The sequence below is a fragment of the Hydra vulgaris genome, chromosome 06 (assembly GCF_038396675.1).
Source record: "Hydra vulgaris chromosome 06, alternate assembly HydraT2T_AEP".
In the NCBI taxonomy this organism is placed as follows: Eukaryota; Metazoa; Cnidaria; class Hydrozoa; order Anthoathecata; family Hydridae; genus Hydra; species Hydra vulgaris.
The window spans coordinates 3,208,974-3,230,803 of record NC_088925.1 but is presented as its reverse complement, the minus strand read 5'-3'; the positions used below and the strand labels follow the sequence as shown (position 1 = coordinate 3,230,803).

Below are 21,830 nucleotides of genomic sequence, written 5' to 3'. Positions count from 1 at the left end.
ATTTAAAAACTAACCTCTAATTAAAAAAAAAAAAAAAAGAAAAAAAATTAAAAACGGTTATAAAAAAGCGATTATATTTAAGGTGAAAGGAAAAAGAAAAAGTTTAAAATTTTGATTATATTTTTATCGAAAACGTGACGCCCCAACGACAATAAGTAAAGATTTTTTATTTGTCGTATATTTTAAAGTAAATAAAGCTTTGTTAATCGTCCACAATTTTTTATTTAAAAAAATAAATTTTTAATAAGAATGTGTTTTGCTTTCAAAATGACGTTAGTAAAACGGTAACTTGATCGATTTCGTTCGAATAAAAACAGTTTACGTATTTGTGGCTTTGCAAGAATAAAAATAAATAGTTTTTTACACATTTTTTTTGTTGAATTATTGCTTCAATATTCCTTGAAATAATATGAACACACCCGTTATTGAGGGAACTAGTACAGAAAACTCAACAAATGAGGAAACAATTGGCCATATAACTTCTGAAAGCAGAGATGAAATCGAAACGCTTTGTAGAGTATACTGTACAAAGATAAACGAAAAAGACGAAGAGCAAAAAACTAGAGAGGATCAAAATTTATTAGGAGAACTAAAAAAAAAACTCGAAGAATTTTCTACTTCCGAGAATAAAAACAATGAATATTCTTGTCAAATAAAAGACTTGATACAACTTGTAACTAAATTAGAAATAGAAAATGACAAAAAATCTGTTGAAATGATCGTTTTAAGGCAAACCTTAGCAAAAAAAGAAGAAAGTTTACAAACTTTAAGTCAAAGTTCTAAACAAAATATCTGTTGCTTGGAAACAATTAATAGTAATCTAACAGAAATTATAAAACAAAAAGACGAAAAAATCACAGAAACTAACGCTTTGAACGAGAAGCTAGACGTTTTAAACAAGAAACTGAAAGCTGAAATAAAAGAAAAAATTACAGAAACTAACGTTTTAAACGAGAAGATAAACGCATTAAACGAGAAGCTAAACGTTGAAATAAACGAAAAAAATCATGAAATCAGAAAAAATGAAAACGAAAACCCAATAGAAACACAAGAAATAAATTTACAAAAAAAAGAAAATGTAGAAATAGAGAAAACGAAAATAACAATAGAAACAAAATTAACGCAAAAAACAACATCAAATGATAGCTTTAAAAAAGAAACTCTTCATTCTACAAAAAATGGAATTCTTTCAAAACAAAATATTAATAAAAAACCGGATCTTTCTAAAAAAGAATCAACAAAATCTGTAATAAGCACTAATCCAACTAGCAAACCAGCTGCAAGTGTTAAATCAGCAACAAGCGTTAACACAAGCACTAAAGTAATTAATAAATCAGCAACAAGTACTAACACAACCAACCAATCATTAACGAATCTTAACACAAGCAGTAAATCAAAAGGTGCCAACACAAGTAAAAAATCAGTAACAGATGCAAATAATAAGTCAAGTAGAAAATCGATCCCTGAATTAACATTAAAACCAAAACCAAAAACAATTGATGAATTGACAACGGAACTAGACTCAGAAAAAAAAAAAGTTGTTGAAGTTGAATCCAGAATGCGCCAGGAAAAAGATGAACATGCAAGCGAAATAAACTTACTTAAATCAAAAGTTGAAAATCAAGATACAACTTTATTAGAATTAAATAATAACTTAAGTGAACTTATAATCGTACACGATAAACTTCAAGCGGAACATTCTAATAACTTAAAGAGTTTTGAAACAATGTTTGAAAGTGAAAAACTGTTGCACGCTCAGCTTCAAGAAACCATTTGTGAGCGGAATATAGAAATAGAAAACTTAACAAAGAAGTATCAAAACGAAATTGGGGAACTAACAGCCGAACTAAATTTAATTAAATCTGAACTCATTGAAAACAAATTAAAATTAGACAACATCGAATCAAAGTTAGTTTTTAAAGAAGAGCAAATACACGTACTAGAAGAAGAAATAGAAAAACTTCACAAGGAAGATAAAGAACCCGAAGATATCAAGCGTAAAAGCGAAATTAACACCGATGTGGCAAACGTAGAAGAAAAGGACATTAAATGCAAAAAAAACTTCGACACCGAAGTGACGGAGGTAAAAATCGCTGACGAATCTTTGGAAGAAAAGAGCAAAGAAAAAATTAACAGCACTAGCGAATCATTAGAAGTAGAAAGCTATTCATTAAATAAGTTAGAGGAACATATAACGCCTGTCAAAGAAAATTCTGTGGTAATTACAAATATCGAAATAGAAACAAACCAGCTTTCAAACAATAATAGTTCACAAAGTATTGAAGATTTTCTTTGGAAAGAGATCATGTACGAAAATACTATATCAAAACTTAAGAAAGAACTCTTTGATGTTAGTATGCGATTAAAACATCAGGAATCAAAGTTGGAAAACGCCCAAGTGCAGCTCGATTGTCAAATGCAAATAACGGAGTTTGTTAGACGTTCATTATTAGTAGAACTAGAAAAAAAAACGACCAACAAAGAAACAACGCAAATTCTCCTTTATCTCTCAGAAAAGCTAAACAGAATAATCCAAGATAAAAAAAACTCTATTACATCAGTTGCAGAAACATATATTTCAACGCACGACTCAATCAATTTACGTTATGAATATTCTTCTGACAATAAGCAGAGCAGTATTAACGAACAAGATAACTTAAAAGACAGTCAATACTATAAAAAAAAACATATAGAAAATTTGCAACGTAAAGTAAACTTTAAAATAAGAACCTGGATGCAAAATAAACTTAGCCAAAGTTTACACTCGGAAAGTTTTTGCCATGCAGGCGAGAGCGCGCTTTCACCACCATTATCTAATCAAATAAGACAGGAGGGTTCTAGATTTTCACAAATTTTAGAAACCCGAGATAGTTTCCAAGATTCTGGATATATGGAAAACAACGAAACTGTAGAAAACCTTATTCAGCAAGTTCAGAACCAAACATTACTGTTAAAAAATGAAGGGGTTTCAATACCGAACCAATGGTTCCAAGAAGTAAGAAAGTGGGAGGAAAAAACGTTGGGAAAAGTTAATCGCTTAAAATTTTCAGAGCAGGAAGAACAGAATATGAAAAGCGAAAAAAACTTCAAGTCCATAGTTTATAGACCTAGTAACGCGGATGTATCGTCTATTATCAATAAGGTAAATCAAGAGTTCGCTCGCTCACAAAGAATGTGGTCATCCGATTAAAAATATACATTGTATTAAAATTTTTTATCACAATAATAAATAAGTTGTATATATTTAGGTGTTCCTAAGCAGATAATAAGTTCCTTTAGGTGTTCCTAAGCAGATAGTATGTTTCTTTAAGTTCCTAAGCAAATAATATTCTTTAGGTGTTTCTAAGTTCTAACCGTATAATGCCACTTCCTATATATTTAAAACAGTGTGAACGAATATCAACAACTTCATAGATTATGCCCAATACTCGAAGAATCCAACCATTTTAAACTTCCATGTTATCGATTATCAAAGAAACGCTTTCTACAAGACATTTTGCATTTGGTCGTTCTTTATAATTTTCATTCGTACAGCAAACAAAAATTGCTGAAAATATAAAGGTAATTTTTAACATTAAAATATAAAGTGAAATCTTAAAGTCCTGAGATCATACTTTAAATATATGATCGTGTGTCATATTTTCTATTAAGTTTTGTGTATATCTTATCAAGTAGAGTGTAAAATTATAATCGTACGAGCCAGGAAATGCAACCCTTTCAAAGGAGACTGCAGAAAAAAAAACTTCATAAATAAATTAGAGTACAAACTACATAACATTTTAACGCTTACGTTGTTTATATCTTGTCAGTGCATGAAATACAACTTATTAATAAACTTCAAATTTACTATAACTTATTTTTACTTTATTATTTTTAAAAAATTTTTTTAGTATATGAAAGATTTAAAAAAATATAATATAAATATACCTATAACAGATTCATATGATTTATCATAAACGTGATCTGGCAAGGGTGGTCTTGTTCCCAGAGCATCGTAATACGCTTGATAAGTCAATGAGGAGTTAGAAGTATCGGAAAAACTTCCATCCAAATCCGCTGAATGTCAAAGATTATTATTTTCTATAACGTAAAACAAAGTACAAAGAAACTAAATAATGAAAAAAGTTACCTGACTCAGTCATAAGGGCCACATGAGGTACATCAAGAGCAAGCATTTCCCATATTACTAATCCATATGCAAATATATCTGCTTTGTCTGTAATAATCGAATCTTCAATAACTTCGCGACTTATCCATGGTTCCGAACCTACATATGAAGCATTTTCGTTTGTCGGACCACTTAAATCATCTTTAAGAAAAATCGAAACACCAAAATCACAAAGCTTAACTTGACTAAAATTGTCTTTAATAAGCACGTTTCCACTTTTTAAGTCTCCATGGAGCAGTTTTTTAATATTATGAAGGTAATCTAAAGCCTTCGCAAGTGAATACGAAACTTTTAATATTTGCGTCGATGTAAACATATCATCATCTTGCTGTTTGTTCATTATTATGCTATCTAATCCTTTTCCACAATCTTCCATTGACAGATACATGTCACCTTAAAATCAGAAAAAGTAACTGTTCAATTAATAAATAAATGTGTTTATATATATATATATATATATATATATATATATATATATATATATATATATATATATATATATATATATATATATATATATATATGAATATATGTATTGATTATAATTAAATTCATCGTGATAATTTAATTTGTTATTTTAAACATTTAAATTTATTTTTAAATGGCGATACGTTATGATATGGCAAAAAAACGAGATTTACATCCTGCACAATGAAACTGATAGACAACAGATGATTTAAAATCAAAAGGAATCTTACAAAGGAATTTAGAATCAAAAGGAATCTAGAGAAAACGAAAGTTACGGTGACAGGCTTAAGACTTTTTTTGATGATTGAGTTCAGATTTTGTTTGGTTAAATAGGGTATTTAAATAAATTTGAATGTGCAGGATGTTAATCCTGTTATATTGGCGAAACTACTTGCCAATTAAATTAAAAGGCTTTTCACAAATTAAGTAAAACTAAAAACGAATTTTTAAAACTTGATGCTTTTATATATTGTTAAAACACAAATTTTGCAATCAATTTTTTCTTATATTACTATTTTATTTTATTAGCATTCTGCTGTATGTGTGTGTAAAAAAACAAAAAAAATTAGGAAGATGCGGGTCTCGAACCACAGACATTCCGTTTACGAAGTCAACACCTTATCCAAATATGCTAAACGCGTAGAAGTATGAAAACAATCAATATTCTTATTTTAAAAATTATTATTCTTTTTTCCTAATAAAAAGTAAACTTAATTAAAATTAACTAAATTAATTGACTTATTACAAAACTAATTATTGAATATTGTATTGTCATCAAGCAAGAGTAAATATGCAAAATTTGAAGAAAATCTATCATCAGAAAGAGACTCAAAAATTGATTGCAAGATTTGATGCTCGCAGATAAACAGACAGAGACAGAGTAAATAAAAGCATTGGTAAAAGTTTCTTTTATTAGAATTTTTAGGTATTTGATGCTAAAAAGAAATTATATATATATATATATATATATATATATATATATATATATATATATACACACACACATAATTTTTAAAATATACAAAAGTTTGAAAAACCTTGACTAGTCTGACAAAAGTTTTTAAAAGCAACAATATTCGGATGGTTTAGTGAGCGCAAAATTTCTGCTTCATTTGTAAGTCTTTGTTTAATAGATTTTCGTGCATGGCCATGTTTAGCTTTTTTCAAAGCCCAAGGGGAAGCAACATCGCCTGATGGATCAATACGCTTGTACCTAAACAAACTTTTATATTCAATTTTTGTAAATAAATAAAAAAACAGGACCGTGTAAAGTTTTCCCACAAATTCTTTTACATTTAATACAATCTGCCATATAATTGTCATTTTAAAATTAAAAAAAAACCATTTGTTTTTATTTTAACATAAAAAACTGCATGAATAAGAATCTGGCATTAACTTTCAGTTTTGTTAACAACCATATTTCTTGAATTTCAATTGTTAACTTATCATCTCAATCAGGCTTACCAATAAATAAAGTTTGAAATAATAGTTTAAAAACAATAAGAATCAATGGATCATAAAAATTGGCTCTAACAATCTGAATTTTTTTTCTTGGATAATATTCAAAAAGTTAAACTGGAAATCGTCACTTTATTCCATATTATTATAAAATCTTTACACAACTAACTTCTATATCATTGTTTTTATTCAATAAAAACTTGGCAAAACTAACTTCCTTATCCTGTACTGGTTTTGCTTTCTATTTTGCTTTAATCAACTAGTTTAATTACTTTGAATTGTTCATTTTTACATGTGCATAAATTATTTTCATAAACTTTTCATAAATTCATAAAAATAAACACTCTCACTGACTGTATTCACACAAACAGTAATATGTATACATTATTAAAAATTTCAGTAAACACTTCAAATGAATCTAAATAACTTCATCTCATTTATAAACTGTTTGTAAATGTTCTTTTTCTCTAAAGTTGCTCGAACTCCTCCTTCTTTAAACTACTATAAATTTTATTATTAATAAACTATAAATCGATTGTAACATTGTCAATAAATGTGTTTGGATGCAATTCTCTTGAGAAAGAGTTTTTAATTTTTTTGAAAAATATCTGCTCTTAATCCCTAAATGTATTTTATATATTAAAATAACACTATTCTTAAAATAAAAATTTTGTTTAAGGGTCAAAACTTCAGACAAGTCCAAACATTACCACAAAAAAAAAAAGTTCTTTCAAAGTTAGTCATGTCGGGTTTCAAAATAAGTAAAATTAAATAAGTAAATAAAAGTAAATAAAATTATATAAAAAATAATGAGGATTACATAAAAATTTCAAAAACAATCATATTTTATATAAAATTTTCATAATTTATTTCATAGATATGAAAAGAAATCATTTTAAAAACTGTAAAATTTTGTTTTTATTTTATGTTAAAAAGCAATTATAAAATGTAATAAACATTTGTATATAAAACATCAAATTATTGTTGACATTTAATCATAATTTCGCTTCTTTTAAGGTCCAACATTACCTACTATTTAAGAGCTTTTTTTGTTGGTAATTTTAGACCAGATTGACAAACATTGGCATTAAACAAAAGGTTTAGACCATGCTCTTAAAGGTTTTACAGCTAAAAAATAATTTTTAAATCAAATTTTCGATGAGGCATATCTTTGAATTACTAGTAGTAAACATCATGTGACATCACAACATGGCCAGATGCTTTTGGGTGTTTATATACCAGGTTAATGGTTTTTTTTAAATAAATTTAAAACTCAGTATAAATGTATTAAAGAAATAATAAGTCAATTTTCATTCTCATTAAAAAAAATTCATATTTAGTTGACTTAGAACACACCCATGTTATGTCATTGTCAAATTTATATACACGTTTTAAAGTATTTTGGTGATTTTATCTGAAGTTATAAGTTGTTTCACTAGATAATTTTCACTTAAATGGGGTCACATTTTATTTGTTCCATTATTTGTTCCATTATTTGATGTGCAGTAAATACACCTGGTTTTGCTTTTTTGAATAATGCATCAACTTCAAACTTTTTTATTGTATTTGTATAATTTTTCTTAAAAACAAAATATTAAATTTTAAGTTATTGGTACTTTACTTTAGATTTTGCACTTTAACATTGTTAGATATTATTTATGAACAAATACAAAATTAGATTTCTTCGAATGGCTTAAATCATCTAAAACAGCTGATGAACTTGGTAGCAAAATACAGCAGTAAACACAGTAACTTGCTTCTTGTACCAATGTGTTGACTGCACTTCATCTTGCCACGTAGTTGAAAAACTTTCAGCAAAATTCACTTGAAGAATGGATCACTCTAAAATTGGGTCATTTGATCATATAACTTGAACTGTTTCTATTCAAAGAAATAAAGGTAGAGATTTTGAAAAGGTACTGTAAAGATCATCAACTTTCCTTTTTTTTTATCAACTTTATTAATATACTCTTTTCCATTACTTTCCAGAACTTTATACAATTGGTACCAAGTACTGCACTTATTTTTGTCAATTTTATTTAAAGCATAACAATAATGAAACTTTGCAACATCTTTGCATGATGTACATGTTTAAATAAAAAAATTCATTTGCACTATCAGATACATTTCTAGGAGGAAATTCATATGAATACAATGGAAAAATTTAATCAAACTTGTGCAGTGTTTCAAGGATTATGTTCAGGTGTTGTTGACAAAAACAAGCATTTGACAAAAACAAGCAATTAAACTAGACAAAAGCACATGTAGTTGATGTACACATACAAACTTTGATTTTCCAACTGAATATTCATAGACAAATAATGCTTTTGAAAATTTTCTTACTTGTTTTTCAATTTCTCCACAATGGCTTCTTATTTTTCTGGAGCTTGATGGGACATAGGATGGGGAGGGGTAATACAGATAGAATTTTAGATATATTTTTTTCTAACATAATTTTTTTTTTTAGTTAAAAACCACCATAAAAACTTTTGTTATTTTTCTTTACATTCAGGGTGTATACAATAAAATCACAATGAGTAAAACATAAATATATTTTAAATAACTAACATACTAATCCTCTTTTAACAACACCTTTCATATATCCAAATTACCCCATTGGTGGGGTAATGCGGATACTCATTATATTTGATATAAGGATACTCATTATATTTGATTTGATATCACACTTAATGCTTTTCACGTATTTAAAAAGTCAAACTGTATTAGTTATGACAAGCAGTTTTCTTTTACTTACTGATACAGTCTTCTTTTCAGCTTTATTCTTTTCTTCTTCTTGTAACCTTGCGACAACATCTTGTGCTGTTAAAATTTCTCCCTTTTTGGCCTGGACACGTGCTCTGGGTTTTTTTTATGAATTTGCAAGTGCTGTCAGTGTAGGTTGACTTGGGCTAGGTGTAAGTACAGAATCGATTGCTCTTTGCAGGTTTTTTACAACATTTTCTTTTTTGTTAAACTTATCTACTTCCTCATGCTTTGGTTGCATATTCACTATCTTTTTCATAGGTTTTGATTTGTCAACAGAGTAAAGACCACTACCATTAAAACCACTTTTCAGGAGTTTGTTATCTATCTTACTGATAAGAGCTTTTAGTAAAGTTGGAAATACAGACTTGTCAACATTTTTATGTCTGCTTTCTCTGACCAATCTTTAAGGATTTTCTTCCAATGGGATTTCAATGGAGCAAAAAACCAACATCAAGAGGTTGTAGTGCATGACTTGTGTTCGGAGGTAAGCAAAGTAAAATTATATGATTCTCCAGAGCCTTTTTAACAGTAAAATATGTTATATGGCTGTTGTGTCCATCACATAGCAGCAACAAAGGCTTTTCATAATCCTTTACATGTATAATAAACCTGTCAATCGAACTTTCAAAAATATAGTCCTCAATCCAACCGGATTTTGTTACACCATACATTGCATTTTCTGGTCCATTTTGACACCATGCATCATAAAGGTAGATGGCTTTGTAGACGACAAAGGGAGGTAGACACTGTCCATTTGCTGACCCACAAAACAGTAAAGTATACATTGATTTACCACATGATGGAGCAATGTAATAGGCTGTTTTTGATGTTTTACGAACAAAGATTTTTCCTGCTGTAGGATCTGTACGTAAACCTGTTTCATCTAAATTAAATATGCAATGTGGTCTATCAAATAAATTATTATTGTTTAATGTCTTCTCATATAACTCAAAAAAATCTGTCAATGTTTTTAGAGAAAGATCATTAGCTCTTGCTTTTGTCAAAAGTTCAGGTTTTCTTTTTCCAAGGACTACATTCCATCTTTTTTCAAAAGACATGCACCAGTCTTTCCCTGGCTTGTCATCTTTGAATAGAGTTTTTTTGCCAATAAATGTTATATAGGATTTAACCATCAGTTTGATATCTTCTCTATCTTGTGGAAAATCCTTATCAGCTAAGTACATCAAGGCTTCTACTAGAAGATTTTCCTTAGAATTATTCAAAACAAACCCACGACCGCTTCCGATTCTTTTGTCATTCCTTTGGATTTGATCATTGGATCGTCTGTATAATGTCCCATAAGGAATTCCAGAAGACTTTGATATACTGTATACTGACTCTCCTTCTTAACAAGCTGTATGGCAGTCATTAGTTTGCTGTGATCATATGTACCAATAGTCTTGCGTTAGTATTCACGAGGCATAATAATTTATTTCAGTTTTATTATTTTATCTAAAATATTTCAAAACAAACTTTAGTTATATAAAGTCTATAATTTAATTATAAAGTAAAGAGGAATACAAAAATAAAATATAAAACATTTAGATGGGAGTTTAAATTTTACCTAAGCCATTCAGGGAAAACAAATTTGAACTATGATCTTAATGTAAATAGTTCAGAAGCATTATATAAAACTATTATATGTCACTGAAAAGTGTATAATACTATATTAAAAAGCAAAAGTGAGCATAAATGTATATTTAAATGTCGTGTAGCTTGTGTTTTTGTAATAAAATACTATAACGTAAGTAGGATTTTATATATATCCATTTTACCCCACTATTATTTTACTTGTATATCCATTTTACCCCATTTTAGATTTTTGTTTATTTATCAATATGGGTTAGAGAACTTATAAATTAAATTTTACATATTGTTACATCATGGTCCAACTAATGAATATACATCATTAAACTTCCATAAGTAATATTACTGAAGTCTGCAGACAAAAGTTCTAAAACATAATGTTTTTTATATTTTTTTTAAAACAACGTGTTTTATATATTAACTCTTTATGTAAATCAAATATAAACATTGTTAACGCAAAAAAAAAGAAGCCAATTATGTGTAGAAACTGTTGGTAATTTTCAAGTTTTAGAATTATGTATAGATAACTTACTCCATGGATACTTCTTGAATATATCCATATTACCCCAACAATCCATATTACCCCACCCTACCCTATTATACACTTGTAAAAATCCTAAATTGTGCAGTTAAGGTATCTAATGTTGTTACTGCCTGCTTTTTTTTTTTTTTTTTCCAACATTAGCTTTCCTTTTGGGTGATGGTAGGGTTGACTCTGTTTTTTATATTCAGCATGAGAAAGTGGCATATTAAACCAAAAAAGGGATTTTTATATATTTTTTTCAGTCCTAATAAGTTTTTATGATAGGTGTAGACTAAAATTATAAACTTTCTGAATGAGGAAAGTTACAGCTTTCTACTTATATATAGTATGATAGGTGTAGACTAAAATTATAAACTTTCTGAATGAGGAAAGTTACAGCTTTCTACTTATATATAGTATGATAGGTGTAGACTAAAATTATAAACTTTCTGAATGAGGAAAGTTACAGCTTTCTACTTATATATAGTATGATAGGTGTAGACTAAAATTATAAACTTTCTGAATGAGGAAAGTTACAGCTTTCTACTTATATATAGTATGATAGGTGTAGACTAAAATTATAAACTTTCTGAATGAGGAAAGTTACAGCTTTCTACTTATATATAGTATGATAGGTGTAGACTAAAATTATAAACTTTCTGAATGAGGAAAGTTACAGCTTTCTACTTATATATAGTATGATAGGTGTAGACTAAAATTATAAACTTTCTGAATGAGGAAAGTTACAGCTTTCTACTTATATATAGTATGATAGGTGTAGACTAAAATTATAAACTTTCTGAATGAGGAAAGTTACAGCTTTCTACTTATATATAGTATGATAGGTGTAGACTAAAATTATAAACTTTCTGAATGAGGAAAGTTACAGCTTTCTACTTATATATAGTATGATAGGTGTAGACTAAAATTATAAACTTTCTGAATGAGGAAAGTTACAGCTTTCTACTTATATATAGTATGATAGGTGTAGACTAAAATTATAAACTTTCTGAATGAGGAAAGTTACAGCTTTCTACTTATATATAGTATGATAGGTGTAGACTAAAATTATAAACTTTCTGAATGAGGAAAGTTACAGCTTTCTACTTATATATAGTATGATAGGTGTAGACTAAAATTATAAACTTTCTGAATGAGGAAAGTTACAGCTTTCTACTTATATATAGTATGATAGGTGTAGACTAAAATTATAAACTTTCTGAATGAGGAAAGTTACAGCTTTCTACTTATATATAGTATGATAGGTGTAGACTAAAATTATAAACTTTCTGAATGAGGAAAGTTACAGCTTTCTACTTATATATAGTATGATAGGTATGATGCATATTGTTTTGATTTAAATTTTTAATTTTTTGTGAGAGGAGCTGCGTGTAGGAGGAGCGTGTAATTACTGATATCTTACAATAAAAAATTACTCTTAAGAACAGTACCAAATATTCAAGAGAATTACGAAAACGTTTTTTTTCTTCATTTTCCTAATTTGGTGGTTGCTTGCAGCCTTGTCCGAAGTGAACTTGTTTAAAAATAAAATAAAATAAAAATTATAATAAATAAAAAACATGTTAAAAATATAGACCCTAGTTTCTTTTTTAAAAAAAATACTAACCTATAAACAGTTACAAAAGTACCACAACCAAGTTTTTTCATAAAAGGAGAAGGTGGAATTACAAGAGGAGTATTCCCAAAAGTTTTTGATGAAGTACTTTTTAAAGCTGAAACGGTTTTATTAGCTACAGGTGTCATAAACTGAGATTGAATTTCAGACATTTTAAACTAAAAAAAACATTAACTTTGCATTTGCTTCAAATATTTTACTAAAATTGTAGAACACCGCTTCAAAGAACTGTTCAAAAGTTGAACACTGCTTCAAAGAATTTTTGAAAAAGTTGAACACTGCTTTAAAGAACTTGTGAACTGAATGCAGTTTGCCTTGCCATAGGCTAGCTAAAAATGTGTTGAAAATTTAGTCTTTACATATTATCTTCTATTATAAACAAGAAAAGACAAAATTACATTTAAAGTTAAATTATTTACATATGTAAATTAAGCATACCACACACCAGCAGTTTCCCCAATAAATTACAAAAGAGTAGTCGTTTAACAACTTTGAATAATAAAAATAAATAAAAAAAAATATTCTAATTATAATTGATATTTCAATAACATATTTTAAACTACTGTAAACTGTGTAAACTGTGTCTTTCAAAATGCCTTTCAAAGCAAAAGCAAAATATGCAAGTTGTTCTTTAAGTTGGGGACCATCTTTTATACTTTAAGTTGGGGATTATCCTTTATACTTTAAGTTTAGGACCACCTTTTATACTTTAAGTTGGGGACCATCCTTTATACTTTAAGTTGGGGATCATCCGTTATACTTTAAGTTGGGGACCACCTTTTATACTTTAAGTTGGGGATCATCCTTTATACTTTAAGTTGGGGACCATCTTTTATACTTTAAGTTGGGGATCATCCTTTATACTTTAAGTTGGGGACCACCTTTTATACTTTAAGTTGGGGATCATCCTTTATACTTTAAGTTGGGGACCATCTTTTATACTTTAAGTTGGGGATCATCCTTTATACTTTAAGTTGGGGACCATCTTTTATACTTTAAGTTGGGGATCATCCTTTATACTTTAAGTAGGGGACCACCCTTTATACTTTAAGTTAGAGATCATCCTTTTTTACTTTAAGTTGGGGACCATCTTTTACACTTTATTTAACAGTAGAAAAATTTAACTATTAAGTTGATGAATTTTAGCTCTCAGAAAGAATTTATCAACAGATACATAAAACTTTATTGCCAGATGCACAATATCAGTCTTAACAGTGCTACCTCGTAGAATGTTATTTAAAAAACAGTGCTACCTTGTAGCATGTTAATGTTATTTGACATTAATGTAATGTTATTTGTCATTAATGTGATGTTATTTGTCATTATTGAATGTTACTTGTCATTAACGTAATGTTATTCATCATTAATGTAATGTTATTCTTCATTAATGTAATGTTATTTGTCATTAATGTGATGTTATTTATCATTATTGTAATGTTATCTGTCATTAATGTAATGTTATTCATCATTAATGTAATGTTATTCATCATTAATGCAATGTTATTTGTTATTAATGTAATGTTATTCGTCATTAATGTAATGTTACTCGTAATTAATGTAATATCATTAGTCATTAATGTAATGTTACTCATCATTAATGTAATGTTATTTATCATTAATGTAATGTTATTCATCATTAATGTAATGTTATTTGTCATTAATGTAACGCTATTTGTCATTAATGTGATGTTATTTGTCATAAATGTTATGTTATTTGTCATTAATGTGATATTATTCATCATTATTGTAATGTTATTTGTCATTAATGTGATGTTATTCATCATTATTGTAATGTTATTTGTCATTTATGTAATGTTATTCATCATTAATGCAATGTTATTCATCATTAATGCAATGTTATTTGTTATTAATGTAATGTTACTTGTCATTAATGTAATGTTACTTGTCATTAATGTTATGTCATTAGTCATAAATGTAATGTAATTCCCTGTCCAAAACAGGCTGTTACAACAAAATCAATTTGCTTATAATTTTCACTAAGTTCAGTAAGTTTGTTAAATAAAAATTTTTAAAATAGTGCAATTGATTAAAAAAAATTTTTTTAACAAAATAAAGGATAAAAAAACATTATGACATTAAAATTAAAGACAGAGTAGTATTAACAAATGAAAAAACTAATTTAAACATATAATGTAATGTAAATATAAAATATGAATTACAAATAACAAAAACAATTAAATCAAAAAATTAAAAAAAAACAGAAATAATAAAAAATTAGTATGTAATAAAAGTAAATAATCAACTGTTTTTATGACACTTTTTTTTTCTTGATGCTTAGCTTTATTTACTCTTGCTGTTTTTTTTAGATATTTTTTAGGTCTTGAAACAATGGCAAATTTAAACTATAAATAATTAAAAACAGTGATTATTTAATAAAACATTATAAGCAATATGTTTATACATAAATAATATATAAATTAAATATGCAAGTTGTAGCTTGTAAAATTAATTAGCATAAATTTTAATTATCAAATATTTTCAAGTTCTAACTGGCATTACAGCATAAAAAAATAGTAGACAACATAAAATTTAAATCACATTTATGATTTAACACAAATTTGCTTAAAACAGTCGATCTTGAACTTTTAGGTAACAATTTGCAGCTCACAACAGTTGGTGAACTTTTAGGTAACAATTTGCAGCTCACTATAGTTGGTAAACTTTTAGGTGATGATTTGCAGCTCACAATAGTTGGTGAACTTAAACGCGAACAAAACTCATTTGTTTACTGCGTTATTGTTGATATTCTTAATAAATGATACCACTCGTACTGAGTCCTTTACTTTACATCTTTTCATAAAATTTTTCACTGCTAACCTTTCATAAAAACTATAATCCATGGAAACCAAATATACAGTCCATTGCAGAGTTTGCTAAGGTTACCTTTGTTGTGCTTGTCATTTTCTTTCTCCTAATTCCACTCTCTAGAACTAAAAACCATTGAATTTATTATTGTTGTTATGTTATATTTGGGCTTGTTTTTCTAAAGAAGATTTTTTTCTTCATGTTAGCCAGAGCAGTACATTTGCATTGTAAATGTGCTAAAGTAAAATTGTTTATAAAAAAAAACAACTGTATATCTAAACTTTTTAACTTGCACTTTCCCAGATTTAAAAATCAACATGCTTGACTATTTAAATTATAACTCTTAAATACATTTTTCTTGTAAGATATGAGACATTTTTTTGAGGGAGAAAAAACAAAAGTGGAATAGAAAATCAGCAACCTTTTATATATGCCTTTCTTTGCAATATATTTATTAAAATAAATAATGGCTCTTAAAACAACAAAAAAAAGTTTACATTAACCACCTAAATTTTTTTATACTGTCACTATCATTTCACTATTGCCTTTGTCATTTTCTCATGTTTTGACAAAACTAAAAAAAATTTAATAAGTAATGAATTTAGTAAATATGAAAATAATAAATAACTAATTAATAACATTTTGTTACTTATATTTTGTGACATATTTTAACTAAGACCCTCATAATTTTGAAACTTTGTTTATAACTGTTATTATAATTATGTTGAAAGTACTGTCATCTTAAAACAAACATTTTGGCAGAAATAAAACAAATAAAAAAACTATGTTCTGGTAGATTCAAGATATAGGCAATATATCATGTAACAAAAGATAGTATAAATTATATATTTAAGTTAACCCCCTTTCCCCCTCCCTCCCCCCCCTTCTCCCCCCACCAAATAACTTAGGTGATTGTGAAATGGTTATGACAATATAACAGACAGTAGAGCTTAGTTTGATCAATAAAAAAATTGTTAAGCTGAAAAACCTATAAGTATTCAATCCTAAATTTATGTTTTATGTTTAATTTTATGTTTTTATTTAAATTTATGTTTTATGTTTAATTTTATGTTTTTATTTAATTTTATGTTTATGTTTAATTTTATGTTTTTATTTAAATTAAAATCTATATTTTATCATTAAGTTCAAATCGAACAAAACATAGCAATGTAACATACAGAACAACTTGTATTTAAATTTGTAAACAAAAAATGACTTCTTAGTGTACTAAGTTTTATCAATAATTGATGAAAAAATGAATACCCTATATCTATGACAATAAAAAAAGCTGAGTGTAATACCCTGAGTGACAATAGTAAAAGTAGTTCATTTTAGAACAAAGAAAAAAAAAATAAATGTTTAATAAAATTCGAATAAAAAAGTTTAAAAATCATGACCTAAAAACACAATAAATAAAATAATATGACTCAAGTACTCAAAATACTATAAGTAAAAAATATAATTTAATTCTGAATTATCCCAAGATAATCTTAAATACCATTTAAGTTAAATTAGGAAAAGGACAAGAAAATCAAAATAAAAGTATATGGTTATTGCTTCTTTAAAAACTCTTAAATGACAATACCATAAACTGTTTATTAGAAAATTTATTTCAAGAAATATGAACTTTCTAACTTTTTCTTCCATTCTTTTAACACGTTTCCATTTGTTCAACACCTTAACTCCAGTTGAATTGTTCAACAAAAGTATATCTTGTATTAGACCAGGGGAGGAGATCAGGCTGGAGGATTATATGGCTTAACAAGGAAGTTTGAAAAATCTTTAATTTGAACGTATCCACGAACTTCTCTTGGTAATAAGGGTAGTCTAATTACATGAAAATCTTCATACAAATCTTTAATCTAAAAACAGAGAAAATTTATTAACCCATTTACCCTGTACAATAATATTAACACTGAACTTGTTTTATGATTCTAAATTGAAAGAAAAAAAAGTATATGAATAGAAGCTTATAAAAAAAACTAATGCTTTGATTGAGTACTAAAGATTTGATGAATAAAAAATAATTTTTATTTTTAAAATAAAGAGATCAACTTCTTAATTTAAGTTCAAGTCACATATGGATTATGCATAGATCATCCAGGTCAGATTTTAAAAATCTGGTAAATTGTTTGGGTAAAACATGCAGAAAAAATCCAGAAAATATTTTCCCTTATTTTCCTCTTAATTTTGCTTTTAGTTGTTTCAAATTCTTTTTTCTAATTTTTTTTTAATTTTAGTATGGGTGATAAGTGAAATTACTTAAAAAACAAATATATTACAAAAATATATTCCTAAACTTATATTATGGAAAACGTTTTGGATATCCGGAAAAAGTAAAAGTTTTAATATCCGGAAAAAGATAACCCCTGATTATGGAGTAAACAAAATATAAAAATGTTATTAAACAAGCAAACATATAACAGAGATAAACAGTCAATCTTTGCTATTTTTCTAAAATACCTGTTCAAAATATTTGTTTTGGATATTTGACCGAGCAACACAAAGATCACACCTTGTACCTAAAAATTATTCACAATATATAATACAGAATGAAAAGGTAACTCATTTTTAATAACAAATTAATAAAATGACATTAAATAAAATATTAGTATGTGCATTTTGTGTTATGTCATATCATATTAGCATGTCTAATATATTATGGTGTTATGTCATACTAACATGATACGATTTATGAATTATTCAGATATACTAGTGGAAAAAACTGCTGGATCAAGTTACTGCAATGCATTTATAGATAAAAAAATACTGGGATATATAACAAAAACTGAAATTTCAGCGAAAGCAACACAGTAACATTTGAATAAAAAGTAACATGATGATTTTAAATGTCACATGACATTAAATTTATATTATTACTAATAATTAAATTCGACCTTACTTCAAAACACTTTCCCATCACTTCCCATTGGAAAGTGAAAAAAAAACTTGTATGATCTTTTTTTTTTAAGTTTCTTTATTTAATAAGATTTCTTTTTAACAAATAGCTGATTATATCATAGTCAATAGAACTTATTCCTGATCAAGAAATAAAATATTTTGACAAAATGGTCTTATTGTTTAAAAATATCGTAATCATGTGATCAAGTAAAGTGCAGAAAAATTTTTCTGATTGAAGAATAATCAATAGAAGTTATCCCTTAGTTAATAGAAGTTACCCCTTTAATAGAAGTTATTCCGGGATAACTTCTATTGACTATTGTTTAACTTCACTTATTGTTTAACTTCACTAAGGTTTCACTATTTTATTCTATTACTCTAATAAATTATAGAAAGTGAGAACGCAGTTTGTTTGGTGTCTGAAATATATTTATTTTGAATTCAATTAAAAAAGAGAAAATGGTAAGCAAAAAAATGATTGTATTTTTAAAATACTAGCCTTTGTTTATTTTATAACTTTTGGCGCTAAAATAAGAACTCTTTAAAATTAACTAAATAATTAAATTCTATTTAATTATATAATTAAAAAAAAAATCATAAATGGTACTAAATATATTTATTTTTTTAAATTAACAATAAACCATTTTTAGCTTGAAGTGCGCAAATAGTTCAGTTATAAGTATAATAGATACTATTGTATTGTAATGTTTACAACATTACAATTATTTACAACATTTTTTAATGATATTAATCATTTTTATTGATTAATCATTTTAAATGAATAACATTTTAAAATAAGATTTTAAATTTTGTTCAAATTTGCATTTGTGTTAACATAAGTACTACAATCTGCTTATTCAAATGCTTTCACTGAAATTTCAGTGTTTCTGTCCCAGTATTTTTTATTTATAAATGCATTGCAACTTGATCCAGTAGTTTATTTCCAGTAGTATATCCAAATTTACAGTAAAGTTTTCCAACTTCCACTAAACAAATATATAAAACAAACGCAACATAATATGTATAATAAAGATAAAGTAAAAAAGTGTTACCAGATGATGTTCTTGGGAAAACAAGTTGATTGACAATTATTGTAGATATATCAATATTCATTCGAGTTAGTTCTTGAACAAGTCTTTCTGTTTCATAAAGCGATAAAAACTCTGAAATGCACACACAAACAAATGTTGTATGGTCCTGGAAGAAAAGTTGCATTTTCCTGAAATTTTTAATATATTATGTTTTTATCATCAAACATTTTATCATTACTATAAAAATTTTATCATTATTATAAAATTAGTATAAAACCATCTGTATAATATATGTCTATATAATTATATACCATACTATTTTATAGAATAGTATATAATTATATATGTCCAAACTATTGCTTTTTAATGTATTTACTACTTGGAACGCATTCCAATTAAGAAATACATTAAAAATCCAAAACAAACTAAATGATGATTAATCTATTTCATTTACAAGTTATGACTTTCTTCAAAAATCAGCAATTCTTAGAGTTTGTTAACTTAATTTAACACATACTACCTAAAATATATGTGAATTCAATTCAATAGTTCTATAAATAATTTTCTTATTCTAGCTTCTAAGGTACATTTAGTTGCTAGTGTAATTTGTGTTTTTACAAGTTATATTTAGTAGCAAATATAACTTATAAAAACATAGTAATTTATTTTAAACATTCTCCCTTTTTTTTGAAGCTTGTAAAAAATATCAAACTCAGTATAAAGTGCGATTAAATAGATTTAAACATTCAAAAGACATCACAGCAAGATGGAAAAGTGTTTTATGTTTAAAAGAATTTTCATACTAAAGCATGCATTGATACTGATAACTAAGTATAAAAACAAATAACTGATACGAAACAAATAACTGATACGGAAAACTCTGAATGAATTATCTAAGCAAAATTGCTGAGATTTTAAAAAATGATTAATGATATTACAAATTTATTAAATGTGAAGCAAATAAATCTTATGTGAAGCATATACATCTTCTATAATTCTAAATGAACAAGCAATACAAAAAATGCTTATCCAAGCTGAAAAATTTCCTTAGTTTTTAGAATGTAAAAAATCAGCAAACAAATTTGAAAAACATCTCAACCACAAAAACCTTGTTAAATAAAAATCTTAGCCACATTTTTAGATTTAAGATATAAAGTTAAATTTTTTCAAATGAACAAGTTGATAGTTATCTTGAAGGGGCTTTCATTGTTTATTCAAAGGGTCTTTTTTTTCTTCTAAAAAACTGATATTGAGGTGTTTTTTTTGTTGCGCATATTTTACATGTTCACTTTTGAATTTGCATGTTCACAATTTAAATTATTAAACATAAATTTATTTATAAATATTTGTATATTTATAAATTCAATATGCTACTATTTTAATAAGTATATTACAACATTTTAAAAACTAATCTAAACATTACATTAACAAGAAAATTTACAAAAAAAAATGCATATGTATTTCACCCTGCAATTGATCTAAAACAAAAGTAGCTTTCATATGCACATGGTATTAAAACACAATTATTTTGTCCATAACATAATAATTTTCTCCATAATAATAATAATCATAATAATTGAAAAGAGTAATTGACAATTGACAATTAAAAAACTAAATAACTTACGGGATTTTGAAACTGATTGCAAACTTCTTTAATCACTGGTAATGTATCTTCAAGTTTATTTGTAAGCATATCAATACTTGAATCTCCCATTCCTAATAATCCAGTCATCTAAAATAATAAAATATAATAAGTAATTACTATTATAAAAATTAGTGAAAATAAAAATAAAAAAAAGAAGAAATAATTAAGAAATGGGAAAAACAAGAAAAAATAAGAAATTTAAAAACTTATGTTTTATAGTTTTGATATCAGTGATGTTGCCTCAAAGATCAGGAAAAAAAATGTTGTGGAAAGTTTTAAGATAAATGACTAATCAAATGCTGTCTTTAAACTTTAAATTCATAATCTTTCAAGATCAAGATATCATTGATAGCCACACTATAAAAAACTAGAGTACATTTTTCAGAATGTAGTTACAATGATAGTCATAAGTACTTAACTATTTATGCATCTTTAGTTTTTGTTTTAAGTTTAATGTTTATAGTTCCACACTTGTGTGATTTTGCCAGGTTTCTGTAATATTATTATCTTATGTACATATGATATTACATAAGAGTTTAGTCAACTTTTTACAACTGGATGCCCTTCCTATTTTCCTACACTTACCCACAACTAAATTGTGGGTTTTAAATCAGATTTTTCCAATATTCAGTCAAGCAATTTTTGCTTAAAATTTTTAAATTTTAACTTGAATGTATGTAAAACTCTTCAGGAAAAAATTATCATCAATCATGTTTTAACAATTTCAGAAAAAAAAAATAAAAGATAAGGATACATTCAAAAATAAATTTTAAGCAAATACAAAACTTTTTTAAATTAGAAAATATAAACATACATTCAAA

The 21,830-nt window shown here is 26.5% G+C and overlaps 3 protein-coding genes across 3 annotated transcripts in view; 1 reads left to right on the top strand and 2 right to left on the bottom strand.

Moving 5' to 3' along the window:
* The first annotated feature begins 257 nt into the window (after positions 1 to 257).
* Positions 258 to 3,243, top strand: LOC105844431 (repetitive organellar protein). Its single transcript, XM_065798998.1, has one exon. It carries the CDS (start codon positions 410 to 412, stop codon positions 3,188 to 3,190), a length of 2,781 nt encoding a protein of 926 aa, XP_065655070.1. The 5' UTR covers positions 258 to 409; the 3' UTR covers positions 3,191 to 3,243.
* On the bottom strand, positions 3,163 to 15,670 carry LOC100207769 (lymphokine-activated killer T-cell-originated protein kinase). The gene is made up of 5 exons (XM_065798999.1): positions 12,598 to 15,670; positions 5,674 to 5,849; positions 4,130 to 4,561; positions 3,928 to 4,056; positions 3,163 to 3,547 (listed from the first exon to the last, which is right to left on the bottom strand). The coding sequence occupies exons 1-5, from the start codon at positions 12,756 to 12,758 to the stop codon at positions 3,447 to 3,449; spliced, it is 999 nt and encodes a 332-aa protein (XP_065655071.1). The 5' UTR covers positions 12,759 to 15,670; the 3' UTR covers positions 3,163 to 3,446.
* A 1,351-nt stretch (positions 15,671 to 17,021) lies between these two features.
* Positions 17,022 to 21,830, bottom strand: part of LOC100204196 (ATPase ASNA1 homolog) — a 37,913-nt gene continuing 33,104 nt past the window's right edge. Inside the window, exons 6-9 of the mRNA XM_065798997.1 lie at positions 20,989 to 21,096; positions 19,386 to 19,530; positions 17,896 to 17,954; positions 17,022 to 17,294 (exon numbers count right to left, since the gene is read on the bottom strand). Of these exons, the coding sequence (XP_065655069.1) occupies positions 17,169 to 17,294; positions 17,896 to 17,954; positions 19,386 to 19,530; positions 20,989 to 21,096 (438 nt within the window). The 3' untranslated portion in view covers positions 17,022 to 17,168. The remainder of the gene's footprint in view (positions 17,295 to 17,895; positions 17,955 to 19,385; positions 19,531 to 20,988; positions 21,097 to 21,830) is intronic.

What these genes read in the sequence shown, in the direction of transcription:
- LOC105844431 (XM_065798998.1), top strand. Translation starts at nt 410, where the DNA reads ATGAACACACCCGTTATTGAGGGAACTAGTACAGAAAACTCAACAAAT.
- LOC100207769 (XM_065798999.1), bottom strand. Translation starts at nt 12,758, where the DNA reads ATGTCTGAAATTCAATCTCAGTTTATGACACCTGTAGCTAATAAAACC. An exon ending in GGCCCTTATGACTGAGTCAG is followed by an intron (nt 4,057 to 4,129) that starts GTAACTTTTTTC and finishes TTTGACATTCAG; the next exon opens with CGGATTTGGATGGAAGTTTT. An exon ending in ATCATATGAATCTGTTATAG is followed by an intron (nt 3,548 to 3,927) that starts GTATATTTATAT and finishes TTATATTTTCAG; the next exon opens with CAATTTTTGTTTGCTGTACG.